The 14954-nt window shown below is 33.6% G+C and overlaps 1 protein-coding gene across 6 annotated transcripts in view; it reads right to left on the bottom strand.

The window, feature by feature from the left end:
* Gad1 (glutamate decarboxylase) overlaps window positions 1–14954 on the bottom strand; it is a 40303-nt gene that overhangs the window by 20047 nt on the left and 5302 nt on the right. For 2 of the 6 annotated variants that reach the window (XM_036361048.2, XM_036361063.2), the window contains exon 2: window positions 6321–6389. In XM_036361048.2, the coding sequence (XP_036216941.1) occupies window positions 6321–6381 (61 nt within the window). In that variant the 5' untranslated portion in view covers window positions 6382–6389. Of the gene's footprint in view, window positions 1–6320; window positions 6390–6464; window positions 6555–9762; window positions 9926–10066; window positions 10300–14954 lie in introns of those variants that run through there. The other 4 variants (XM_036361057.2, XM_036361051.2, XM_036361071.2 and 1 more) reach the window with 4 other exon arrangements.

The raw sequence follows: 14954 nt of genomic DNA on the forward strand, positions 1-14954 counted from the left end.
GAATGTGTGAAGAATAAAAAGCTTCTAGGTCAGCGTTCAGGTAACCCTCTTAACTCTTTGTAGTAAATTCTGCTGTAAACTATAACAAAGTTTGTCTGACTTTATAAGCTAAGATTAACGACTGATTTTGATTCTTGCTGTGAATAATGAAATGGAGCCTTGAAGCCAACTCTATGCATTTTGGTTCGGATTTGTAAAACTGCACTCATTGAAATACGAACCCAACAGCATTATTGTTAAGTTGAAGGCAAGCTTATTAGTTTCCGTTCTATATATAAATACACGAATCCTATATATACAAGTACATACTAATAAAATACCGAGACAATTCTACTCTACACACGGATAATTTTCTAACCTCATCACATGGATGCTCATTGCGAAATAACTAGGTATATCCCCCATAACCCAAACTCCGTTTTAAGCCCAAGATTTTTGGATTAAAGTCAAAGAGCTCTTGTGTGGCGCAATGAAAGAGTTTCGCAGATAACCCAAGTACGCTGCCTTTATTTCGCCAAAACTTTGAGAGTTGCGAATCAAACAAACAACTGACTGAACTGGAATAGATACATAATATGAAGACTGCTTTAATGAGGAGTTTACATTTTCTATTCTTCATGTGTGATTATTGACTTTTTGACTAAGCTGTGTCTTGATAATTTATTTCATTCCCAAATATAATATATGACACATCCGCTAGTGGAATGTGAATCAATATGTACGTTTCTTATCAGTGTATGAGATATGATGCCTGACCCCTTTGCCCGCCGTCATTTCAATATATTCCTCTAATATTGCATATTTTGGCCATTATGTGTGTTTTTTCCTTAGGTCATAAAAATCAGATTTTATTTTTAAGCATTCTTCTTGCACTCAACTCCGATAATCGAAAGCATTCGGTGGAGCATAAAAGACGAATATATTGTTATTTTGCTGGAGGAAATTGCGGCTACCGCGCACTGATTGAAAATCGCCCTCTGAATGATGGGTTGGTGATCTGGTGTGTTGCAGCTGTTGTTGTTGGCTGAATGCTGCAGCGAAATGCTATAAAGAACAGAATAACAATACCAAGGCAAGTGGCAAGCGTAAGCATATATGTGTGTGTAAGTGAATGGAGTGGGTTGGTGGTGGTTTCTATGCACGATTGCAACACCCACACACCAATAGACCCTTACAAGGTCGTACAGCTGGCGCACCATTATGGGGAGTGAGAAAATTCATTCATCAACTTTTGGAATTAATTTTTTTGTTAGCTTAAACAGTTGGCAAAGTTATTTGAAGAATTTATTTTAAAGTCCATATGTAGAAGTATATAACTATGTCTGTTATATGCTTTAAAGGAGAAAGCTATAGCTTCGGGATCCGCTTGTAATAGACATATTATGATATATGCATGTTATTTGATACCCCATATCTTATATAATATTATTAATGGCAATTCCGCATTCCAGGCCTACTTCTCTTACGAGAATAAATGCTGGAAAAACTCTAGTATGGAGCTGCATTCTCTTTGGCAGAAGATTTATTGATCAATGAGGAATCAACTGCAGCTAATTTAAATATACTAGCAGCAGAGAATACTCTGCAAGGTCAAGCGGCCCACAGAAAATGTGTTAATTTTGCTATAACACATATACTTGTACTTGATGCAGTTAAGCAAACAGAAATCTGTCATTCAGCACAATGTTATGGGTTATACTTACGAAAGAACTAAACATTTTTCAACGATTCCTTTAAGGGAGGAGGAATCCGAAGACGTTTAAAAAATCGATCTCTTTAATTGTCTTAATTGATTGGTATATGCTCTAAAAAAAACGTGTTCTCGGAACCATATTAAAAAGTGATGAACCGATCTTTATCCAGCTTTTATTTTCAACGGCTTAAAAACTACTCTATATAGACTACGGACATAAACAACAAATTATTTTAGACAACAAATTATTTTAGCTTGAAAATAATTGAATATTTTCACAAAAATAAAAATAAACAAGTTTTTTTAAGCCTCATTTTCATGATTAATGTTCAAATTTACTTAATATCGACTATCTAGTATAAAAAAAATCCTGTCGATAATGTTAGATTTTATGATTTTAGATAAAGGGACCTTTGACGCCAGCGGCGACACGACTTACGAGAACCACCAGAAACTACTGTTTTTTTTTTTCAAAATGTTAAAAATATTTTGTTTTATTCTTTAAACATTGACATGATATCAGTTTAATCGCGAACATATTTTTTGTTTAATCGTTTGGAGCAAAGATTACAAGTGGAGAAAACTCTAGTGGTAGCTTAGCTATTTGAAATTATTACTCTAAGTCCTTACTTAACTTCTAACAACCTATCAATATGTTTACTTTTCTAAGGATTCTTGACAAAAATTTCAATTCATATCAGATGGATTAGTGAGTGCAAACAAAAACAAAACTCTACCCATGAAATAGCAGTAATTTGAAGATGCTTATCTATAGTTAAGTATAGACTTGTGTACTATATCTTTTTGAAACCTAAAAACCCACGTTTAATTCGATCAGTAATATATTTTACTGAACCCAAGCATTAACAGTTCCCACTACAGCTTTATATGCGGCCAAGGTGGTCAACCATAACCAATAGGAGAACATTACCATATTTGGGAAATGTTTACTTCTTCAAAAACAACGTTCGAAGCAACCTGACAGTCTAGTACCTCTCAAATAATAAAGTAATAATTAACTATTAGCTAAGCGCTTTTTATAATTGGATGACTCTCATCGGTGTGCGTTATTCTCGATTTTTGGCAGAAAATTAAAAAATAATTTCTTTCAATTTCTTCGTCCTTACCTCAGCTCATCCTTGAGTAATTTCAAACCTGTACCGGAAAACCCCGTTCGTGTTACTTGGATGCGGTTCATAAAGTATTAATTACAAGCAAGCAACTCCGAAAGCTAATTTCGTAGTCGTAGTATGCAAACGAAAATAACTTTTTTGGACCAATAAAATTTTATAATCCAATAAAGCCATTCTTCCATAGCAGGATTTTCCATTAACATTCTTGAAATGAAATCGCGCACAAAATTAAAATATTCCTTCATTAATCAACTGCAGTGAAGTGTAAATTTAAAGCGTTCCACGCACATGAAATTCCAAGTTTTATAGGTTAAAATATTTGGATTTGTTTACGCAGCTTTTTAAATTCAATTTAAAACACGTTGATGGTCGCATTCGTCGCGCGCCAACAGATAGACTCACACATACTTACGCACTTGTAGATAAGCATCGATGTGTTGGCCGAAGGAAAGGAGGACGGAAGGAAGACAGCACCAGCCGCTTACACACACGTCAACGACTAACTGATAGACTGATAAGGCTTTGTGGGCCTGAAAAGTGTGCTCAACGCACCACAGCAAAGCAACAAACTGCAATTGGGGCGAATCTACCACCAACGCAAACCAACAACAACAACAACAGTTTCTTTCGAAAATACGCTGCTCATAAATAGCTTTGTACAGAAGCTGGATATATATGTATGTGTGTGTGTGTGTCGCAGTACGTCGTGCACGTTAAATAAACGGAATTCCAGTGACATGTAAACGAACGTAATATCCTGTGACTAAACGGTTTATGGCTGGCCGTGTATTGAATTTCAGCCGCACGCACACCACAGCACCGCACGCAAGTGGCAGGAAAGGGGGTGACTTTGACTTCTTGCCACGGCTGTATGTACAATATGTATGTATGCATAAACCAGATCTGCCGCAGAGTCTTCAGACATATATATACATTCACACACCCACCTATCATACACACGTGTGGCTACCGAATCGCTTAGGTGGAGTAGTGGCTGCGAGTCGGGTGTGAGTCGAAGGGCAATTTATCACCTCAGTGGACGAGTGTGTCCGACACCGGCAACTTTTGGTATACAAAACTCTGCAGTTTTTTTTCTCTCTTATTCCTGTTCTTGTATATTTTGTATTTTGCTTGTGAGTAAACAATATTTCGCATTTTGGCAGACTTTGGCAGATTGTCATTGTTTGCGCCATTAGTTGAGCCACAAATCGCAAATACTCTTGCTGCATATGTCATTTGCCAAATGTGCTTTTGACTGAAGTATTTATCCAGTGCTTAAGCATATTAACAACAAGCGTTATTTGTTTGTGCTCTCAAACTTTGTTTGTTTGTTTGAGAGCAGTAGAAGAGTGAGGACTGACACTCAGGATCATAAGTAGACATTTTTCGGCGGTAAGCGTGTGAAGAAGGTTCTTATCATACTAGAAATTTCGTTCATTATTTTGCTGGTAATATCAATTAGAATGATTTAATATAAATAATCTAAGATTATTAGACTTATTTCAGTACTTAGTACAGTAATTCTCTCATTAGTTCTGCGCGTTTTATCGGCTTTCTGGTAATGGTTTTAAGATCACTGTATGCATAGAACATTTTAAGCTGATATTTAAAACTTAGTTATACAATATAGTTACCCTGGTTTACACTTCTCCGTCCGTACATTTTTTGATTCTGATGATGATGTTTCTCTCAGAAGAGAATACCTTACTGTTTGTCTGTATATTGTGTTTGTTCGAGTTACCGTTTATATAGAGTTAACCTCGTCTCACCTTCCTGTCATTTTTAAGCCTTTAGTGGATGAAGAGAGTCTTAAAACTTGTGCGGTACATTGACATATACATGACTGGCTGGAAAGTCTTCGGCTTGACTGAGCGATCGTGCCAATAACAAAAAATGTCTATTTTGTTTTGTAGTACTAAGTGATACTGTCAAGAACTCACCACATTTCATCCAATCACTCTAAAGTTATTGGTCTCAAAGTAACGCTACTTCTGCCATTTTCTATTCTCGCAACATGTTGTTTTAGTTTTGTTTACCTAACGGCTGTTTGTAACATCTAACACTCATCGAGATAGTTATAGACTTATATGTAAATAAATTATCAGAATGATGACACGAACTGAAATCCGGTGACTAACTGTCCGCCCGTAAGTCCGGCCGCCGTGCAAGCGATATTTTGATTAAAATGCGAGATATCATAATTAAATTGATAGGGAATGGAAACATTGTCATGCCCACAAAATGCTGTTTATCGATAACTAACAAAGGTATATAATTGGTTGAAATAGGAAGATAATCCCGACTTTTCCCCATATAACGGTTATGTTGAAAACTGCTATAAATGCGACAAGGCGTTAAATTAATACGTTAGAAGCATACAATTTTACAGCTGAGATGGTACTTAAAGGTGTCAAGAGAAGCGATGCACAAATTGGACGGTGGGCGTGGCACCTCCCACTTTAACTCAGATAGTACTTAACCAATCAACAAAATTAGGTGGGTAAAAACATATTTATATCCTAATGTCACACTGTGAATAATTATGTCCCATATATCACAATTTTGAATTCTATACTATGCTTTCATTTTACAGTATATAAATTGACAGCAATTAAAGTTATATAACTAAAAATTTGCACAATTTGGTTTAGTGTTGTTGTGTTATAAATCTAAATGATCATGATCTTGGCTTAAACCTCATATCCCTAATATAATGGCTTTCGGTTATTTAGTTGACTTTTTCTTCATACACCCAATATAGCCCCAAAGGGGCTAAGGGTGAGTTTATATCATATACATCTCGTTTTAGGTAATTGGGATGATTTTCAAATAAATATTTTAGACAGTAAACTGAACCCAAAGTGAGCCCTTACTTACTATTGTCGTGCTTACTATTATCGTTGCTGCAGAGCAATAGTTTGATAAGTGTTAAGGCAAATACCATATGTCCCAGTATTTACCATAGTCAAGCGTTGGTTTCCTAGAATTTGTTCGTGACCGTACGAGCAATAATGATGCAGTTTTCTCCGAAAATGTGACATATGGCAGTTAACGTTAGAAAACAATGCGAAATTAGCTTATGATATGACCGATGGATCAAGAAATAATGCTGCTAACTAACGTCCCAGACTCAAATCAGTTCTAAAACTTTTTTTTCAATCTTTATCCGCTCTTATATTCGTGTTCAATTTGATCTCTCATGTAAATTAATCGTTTTCCGTTTTTAATTCTTAGTTTAATTTTCTACTATCTGTAATGTAATACAGTTCGAAAGAATCATCCAATAAACTGTTTTCAAGGTGGAGATATTCCGTTGATCTTATTCAAGCAATTTTAGTTCAAGGTATTATTCTTAAGAAAATCTTAACTATTAAGTACAAAAAATATGTCAGTAATTGACTTTTCTAATTATTCTCAAAACTATTTTTTTCCAAAATCCTTAAAATTTCCATAATTAAGTTTAACAGAGTTAATTAATCTTTAGATTCACTTACCATGTGCCGTTAGACGAGCCGTTTTATCGGACAATTTATACCCGTTTGGATTGATCGACATCTTCTCCTCTGTAAAAAGAACAAAAAAGAAAATTTAATGAAAAAAATTATAAATTATTTTTTTTTTTAAATCATTTAATTCACTTGAAAGTAAAGTAAATAACAGCTGCACCGGTATTTATGTATGTACAATCTGTTTATTGTTTACAAAACGCACTAAATTAGAAAACAAAATTTGCCAATTTTTCGATAATATCTGAATACTTAGCAGCGAGTACGAAAATATCTTTGCCAATTCTGTGGCGAACATCTGGCAAAAATATTCGATGAGACAAGCATTCAGTATCTGTGATTGGGAAAGCATTCCTATTTCATTTAGAGAGCTTTTAATCGTATTTGTAAATAATTCGAATCGAATGTATCATTGTATTCGCTAGTAATTCTTATTGATTGTTTGAATATAAGAGAGAGTACGGGTAGAACGCAATTATGCACTCCCACACTTAGACATCTAATTCTCATTCAAATGCTTTTTAGTTTTTCAGACCGTAATATTAGTATTAAACTGAGAAGATTTGCTTCGCTTTGATTTAGCAAACATTTTTGAATGTATGCACTGTGGAAAGTGGGTTTTTATATTAGTTCATCTTTGGAAGTCTTTTTTGAAAATCTAGGTCTCTCTTTGCTGTTTAATTTGGTTGAGAACATAACATTTAAAATTGTTCTACGTTTGGATGACTACTTGCTACTATTGGAAATTTTTGTTTATTTCTCTTCCACTGATTTTTATGTAGGTATGTACATATGTATAGACATTTCCAGTGAAGGCTTTTAGGGACCTATTTGTGAAAAATCTACACATGGACAGAAATAGAGTTGATTTTGCGTACTCTGGCACTTAAAATTACGTAGATATAGCACATGCACTGCTGAAATCAACGCTTGTCTATATTGGCCTTATGCTCTTATAACAGCTTTCAAATACTTAAAAATGTGAAGAAAACTGTCTATTTTATGTAATTCGCTGTTTCACTGTTCTAGAATTAATATTTCTAAAAATTTTTCACAATTAAGTATCCGATTTCGGGAAGACATTTCGATTACTCTAATTTACGAAAATTATTAAAAATATGATATTGTCTGTATCACCAAACGGCCGTATACTTCAATTTGCCTATTATATCTCCTTCATACATTATGAGAGCCAAGCTGTTAGCTTTGTCAGTTGATATGAACTCTGCTATGAGGTTAACAAAATTATAATACAGCTTTAGAGAAGCTTTCCCAAGCTCTTTTTTTACTATAACGTGATGGGAGTTACTCTTCAGCATAATTAGGTTAATATAAAAACTCAACCAGGATTTGGTTTGCGCAAACTTTTAGACTGCTTTAAAAAGTAGGCCTACTCTCGCCATTTAGAGAGTATGTTTAACGAATTTCATAAACTGTTACAGCTATCTTAAAAATATAAAAGTAAAAATAATGGATATTCCAAACTCAGTCTATGGTCTGAGGATAGAGAAAATTGTGTAATAACTACATCCATCTCCCATACAACGATAATATTGAAAAGCACTAAGGGTACCACCCTCATAACTCTCTTAATTACGACGCCTATTTGGGTATAAAACTTTTCTGTAATGCAGTTTCAAAACCGGATCGATCTACTTGAGAATTCCACCCGACCTTCGTGATGTATTAGTCAGGTAATGATCGAAGTAATAAGATTTCTGATAAATAATATTTTCGATTTTTTCTTAGAAAGCCGTAATTATGTCAAAAATCGCAATTTTACTTATTCCCTCGACCATTACTTCTATTCTTCTCCTGTTATAATAATGTCTTTTTGATTTTTGAATTTGAGATTGTTTTAAGTCGAAAAATCTTCCTCACTGCCAGACACTTTTTTTTGGAGGTTCTCCTGGAGATCGGCTACAGTGTCAAGGAAATCCAAATTTTTTCAAAAGGAATTGCCGATTATTAAAGTAAATTTAATTATCTCTGTTTATTTATTAAATAAAATGTATCTTTCAAAAAAAAAATTCACAAAAACGTATTTTTTTTGTGATTAGCAAAATTAGTAGATTTTTTACGAATTTTTTACAATTAGCTGAGTCTTTTCCAATTGGTTTTCTTGATCCTTGTAAAATGAGTTTGTAGAGAAATATACATTATTTCCACGAAGTCAGCAAATTCTTGCTATGTTTTAGTCACCACAATTAATTCCTAGAAAAGCTTAATATTTCTGATTTAATAATTTTAATATTTTAGATTATGGTTTCAAGGAACTAAAAGAAGAAATATTTAAAAATTAATTAGTAGCAAATGCAAAATTTTTATCTGAGGTTAGATTTTACAATAGTTAGGTAAACTGAAAATGGGTACTACTTTTCTTTCTACCAATGGAAATAAATAAATAATTAGAATTAAAATTGAAGGGGAAATCAAAAAAGTTTAAAATTATATGTTCATACTAAATTATGATGGGTATGATTTTCAAAGTCTGTAATTCAGCAGTAGCAATATCTGTTAATGTTTTGGTTCTAGGGTTACCAACTACGCATTCAAATTGATGAAGGTTTTAATTATGTAAGAGACATGATGTGTAATTTTTAATATTATAGCACCAAAGATTTTGTTGTTTGGTTTGAATGAAGAGAAAATGTGAGCAAATGTTGTTGTTATGTACGTGTATAAAAAACAAGCATGATAATTTAATGATAAAATACAATACAGACTAATTATGCGCAATTATTTATTTATATATTATATGTACATAGTACCTATCTATGTGAATTAAAAAATCAATGCAAATGCCTTGAGTTGAGTTGTATTGAAGGATAAATGAAGGACAAGCACGAAACGCGAAGAGGAGACATGTAAAAACGGCTTTCACGAAGTGGAGTGAGATGGAGCGAGTGTTTTTAGAAAGTAAAACTTTACGTAATGCAAATGGCAACGGTCGGGCAGCTGAAAGACTATAGTTGTGTAATATATGTATGTGTGATGTGTGAAGGTCTGTGCGCTATTAAAGGAGGTGTGTGTAATCAAATGACGCCTTGCAACTGCGCAGTGGTAGCTGCGTCAAGCCGCTGCCAGAGGAAACTGCCGAATTTTTCAAATTTTCAAGGCACTGACACAAAGGACAACGATGCTGGGAAATGGTTATGTAATGGAAAATTTCAAACTTATTTTATAAGAATAGAAAATTAATTTTAGTTTAAAGAATTTATTTATATTAAACACATTTTTTTTTAAATTACAATTTTTTATAAATTTTTTTATAACTTTTTTTTATTTAAATATTTTTTGTATAGAAAATTATTATTTACAAAAAGTTTATAATTTTTGTATGAGTACTTATGTGTGGTTCAGCAAATTTTAAGTGTCCGTCTGTATATGTATGTAAATAGGTGTGTGCGCATTGGTGCAGTCTGCTTACCAATAATCTTGCGGAGGTCTTCGATGTATTGCTTTAGGAGAATCACTTTGACTGTTTGAATTTAATATGGATGGTGATGAAACAAGTGATTAGTGCTGATGACTGTTGGGGTGGATGATGATTTTGGCACGTTAGCTAATTTCGCTGATACTACAACGCAGCCCTGGAATGTGTGAAGGTGTATGGCGGTCAACTACAGTGAAACACTTTTCAATATTTTTTTTTTATTTATAATTTTTGGTTTAATTTTTCTAAGCTTTTTACTACTACTAAGCGCTGTGAGCGTTTTCTACATTTGTTTTACTTTTCTTACAACGTTCTTGCTATGGTTAGAGCAGCAACTAAGCGTTTACAATCACGACTGCTCGTTTTCGCACAAAAATTACTTCGACCGAATTTTTCACAAATTTTTTTTCACACTCTTCAATATTTTTTACTTTAGAATTAGTTGAGCGTTGAAACCACACGTTTAGCCAGCCAGGACGGACAGCACGCGAATGCAGCTTTACTGTTTGGCGATCAGCGGCGCTATGTGCCACAGCATCCGTGCGAGTCGCCTAAGAAGCGAAATTTTTCCAAAATGGCTGCGAGGACACTTCGTGGCAACCAGCAGCGTCCGACAAACGAATGCAATGAAATTATCGATTTTGGTTTTTCTTCATAGCCAAATGCTGGTAAGCGCCTTACCACCGACGAGCAACGGCTCGTGCGAAAGCAGCAGTTGTACGTAACACAAACACACATACATTCCCCTCCCTCATACTTCATTTTCCATTGGGGAGCATTTAAGTTTTTCAGCAATGACGTCATAGTTGCCATTTTGTCTCCTGCGTAGGCGGAGCCAAAAAGTGGCAGAAAATGGTTGTGTGGCGCAGTTGAGGGGTGGGCGGTTGGAGCTCGTGCTGAAGCTGAAACTTTTTGTGCCCCAAAAAACACGCCTTTTGGTTTTCACAGCACCGCGCGCGTTGGGGCAAATGGCTGACATTGCATAACTAATGGCTTTTCTCGGGCACAAGGATTTTAAAGTAAGAATTTAAGAACTCGTTGCAGAAAACTTTATTAATCTGGTAGCCACGTAGCCAGTTATAGTAGCGCATATAATACCATTGGAATGAAATATTTTCCAAATGCACTGAGTCGTGCGAAATAAATTAGTGCAAGGATTGATATTGTCAGGTCATCGTTGACCTCAATCAGAACTTAATTTGGGCAGTAACGAAAGAATATGTTAAAAAAGTTATCTGTGTTGTTTTGTTGCCTCATTTGTTGGTGTACTTTGTTTTTTGCTTTATCGATAGTTCAAATGTCGTAGAAAAAAAGTACATATGTGATAACCTCTTTTTCTGACACTTTGTGACAACAACAAAAGGTTAGAGTTTTTTTCTTAAATGCAGTGGTATGGAAGTAGTTCAATGGTTTTTGTATGTATGCTCTTTCTTATAAAAAATGCGAAACAATATATTTTCCGAACTCGTGCTTAAATTAAATAACTTTGATTTTTAATAAGCGGTCAAACACACCAATTTTTTGACCAAAAGTTCCAATAAGCGCAATAATATTCGATAAAGATATTTTTCTTTCTTCAATTTCTCATTTTCCTTATGTAGTACAGGTTGGGTTGAAAAGATCTTACTGCAAGCTGTCGACTTTAAGTGATCATAAAGCTCATTGTACTTACAAGTGAGTCCTAAATAAGTACCACAGGATTTGAGGGGAACTTGAGGAAATTTCTAACATTTTTCCATTCTAGATTCCTAATTTCTTTTAGATTTGTATATTGAGCACCGTAGAAGACATTACGTCTCGGGCGACTGAAGGCTGGTATTCGGAAAACTAATCTCACTAAAATTATCTAAATTATTAAGGTCAATAATAGTCAAAATACGTTGTAAAGAAGCTGCAAACTAACGCTACAACTTGGTTAAGTTTTTTTCCCCAAATTCATAAATCTTATTCTATTTTCCTATAGTACTAAGTACTCATTAGAAAAAATTGGAAATAATGTGTGTTTGTCACAAACTGTTTAACACTTGCAGGAAGCGCCGCAGACACTAAAAAGTATATGTATATAAACGATTGATTAATCCATGCCCGTCTGTACTCGAAGTAGTCCTTAGTATTTGAGATATCGACACATTGCACACGTCCTTTTCTCCCGAAGAAACCTCTCTTTTTACAGAATCGTTCATATCGGACCACTATAGGATATAGCTGCCATACAAACTAACCGATAAAAATCTGGTTCTTGTGCACCGGTGAAGTATTCTAGCTTTCGTGTAGACGAAGTTAATGTTTTTATTTTAAAATACTTTGATTCAATAATTGAAAATTATTCCTCGAGGTTTTTTGAACATTAGATTGTTAGATCAGCTCCTTACTCTTACCAGAAATAATTACCAGAATACATAATCTAATCCACATGAAAATTGGAAAAAAATTCAACCTACCAAGAACAGACTGGATCAGTAAATATAATAAATAACCTCAAAGTATAGCAAATGCTCCATGCATTCGAGGGTTGATTTCCTGTTAGACTACTAATGTAACATAGGTGCCTATTAAAAACCATCTATAGTATTAATCAGTGAGGAATGAAATTCGTTGTGCTACAGACAGTATGGTATGGACTAGGGTTAAGTGGTAATTTATATGTCGCAATAATATTAAGAATTTAAAGAGCTACTGTATTACCCAAGAGTGTAGAAAAGTAATCACTTCAAAGAAATATTCGATAAAATTCAACAAAATTCCAATATTGTTCAAACAAGGGCAAGAGACAATTCGTACGGCACTCTCTTGCTTCGGCATACTGCAATCGACGAATCCATCATACTCCCATATACATAAAAATCTTACGATTGTGAATTGATAGTGATTGACAAAATTTCAATAGATTTTTAGAGTCGAATTAGCGAAAATATCGATGTATTTTATATACATATGTCAGAGAAAGTGAAAAGGCGACAATATAGCGTAGTCAAAAATTGCATTGTTTCTAAAAACTGGTTTGACAAAGTACTTTAGATTGGAATATGTATTGAGATTTTGACTATGGGGTGGTGTGGTCTACTATACATATCCTGTTGAATTAGAAAATCAGTACTCGAATGTTAGTATTGTATTTTAAGCCCGGAGAGCTTGGTAAAAAGGCAGTGCTTGACATTTCTCAGTTCCGTTTCCCTCAAAAATTGTATGCTCTGATGAAAACGCAATTAACATTTTCTAATACACATGTCTGTTATCGTTATAAACTTTTATAAGAAGCACAATAAAGAGTGATCTGATAAACTACGGTATGTAAAACTAGTTAGAGATACTCGTATATCCCGCCATAAGTCCAAACAAATAGAAGAAGTCAAAATAATTAGCAGCTGGAGTTGTCAGAATCAATGGCAGGTATATTTTGAAGCAACAAAATTTATAGTATTTAGTGACAAATCTCTCCGCCAACGTTGAGCAAATGTATTATATTTAAAGCATATTATAGTTCGCGCCAAAAATTAGCCAATAAATTAATACAGCTTCTTTGAAAAAGTACGGTTATTTTGATCTATCTTGAAAAATTTAAAATTGTATAAAAAAAAAATTAAATTTACCATATATAATTTATTCGTATTTATTACAACCAATCTTGATTGAAGTACGTCTGAGTTTTATAAATTTTAAATAAAAAATTTAGTATTCAACTTTTAATATATATAGATTCTCTTAATAGCAAACAATATCAAAATATTTTAGATATCTGCATTGTGCATACATTCATTCGTTTACTAGATAACCGTATGTACACAAGCACCTCTCACTCATAAGAGCGCTTCATTATAGCTTTGTACAATTTGTTTAGGCATCTCTGACGTAGCATTTTATCTAAATGGAAGCGAATATATGTATGTACCATATAGGCTTATATACATTTGTATGTATATAGAAATTAAAGCTCGCAATTTAGATTTATCTAACACAGTCGACGCAACTGGCAAGTGTTTATAATGGTTTGCGGCTTCTTTACACTTGATGCGCAGAAAACCCACAGTTATCATATAACAGCCAATAATACTTAATATTAATTACAAAACAAATGTTGTCACTGATATGATATTTACTGCCGCTACCAAATGTTAGTAACTGGATTTTACGTTCATCCCTATTAATACATATAGACATGTTTGAGTGAATTTTATTGGCATACAGGCTTTAACGAAAATGTTGAGTAGTTCTATTTTTTTGTTTTTTTTTCTGGTAGTGCCAAATATGAGAATTGAAACATTCTAGAGCTTAATTCAATAAATAAATTGCTTTGTGTTACATCCCTGCGCCCTAAATTCACCTTAACAGTTAAATAGTAAATACTTCAAACCGTTTTTAGATAAACAGCTATTTTGGTCAGGTAGGATAGGAATATTTAAGAATTTAATTCTTATTTTGAAAACCATTGCTGTATACCTATGCATTTAAGCCGAAAATTCAGAAATTAACAAATCCAAATTATATTGAATAGGGTTCTTTGGAACCAATAACAATCGTGTCTACTTTCCATATAATGTCATTTTGAATCGAATTAGCAGATTCGGTTTTTAAGAATTCAAAAACCTAACGTAACAATCTTGACACATACATACCTACAAGTATGTATGTATACAAGTATATATAAGTATGTATGTATTCGATAGGTAATAACAATATTTTTAGTTACGCTTTTTATATCGCATGCAACAAGCCACGACCGGTCTGTTGAATTTTGAAATTTGTGATAACATTAGCTAGATTCTCTATGATATCTATGTTTTGTAATTTTTGTTGACAATATATGAAATCGATTCGCCAATTAATATCATAGAAATACTTTATATTCGGTTCTAACTGAGTTTGGACTGCATTGTACTACACATATATTTAAATATATAATAGTCTGAAACAGATCAAGTAGAAAATACTCCAAACTTTATTATCTTGTTCGAATTTAAACCCAAAAATAACCAGAAACAATTATTATTTCTTTAATAAACAAACTCTTTTATAGTGTAGCATTAAAAAAAAATCATCACAGAGTGATTATATCTCCTTTAATATTTACTTCAAAATCGGGCTACAAATATTATTATTTTATAGTGTAGGCAAGCTTTAGACACTGTAATGAAGAATGACGATATGCGACTTATGTAGAATGATCTTAAATGAACATGCGACTAAGG

The sequence above is a fragment of the Bactrocera oleae genome, chromosome 6, assembly GCF_042242935.1.
Source record: "Bactrocera oleae isolate idBacOlea1 chromosome 6, idBacOlea1, whole genome shotgun sequence".
In the NCBI taxonomy this organism is placed as follows: Eukaryota; Metazoa; Arthropoda; class Insecta; order Diptera; family Tephritidae; genus Bactrocera; species Bactrocera oleae.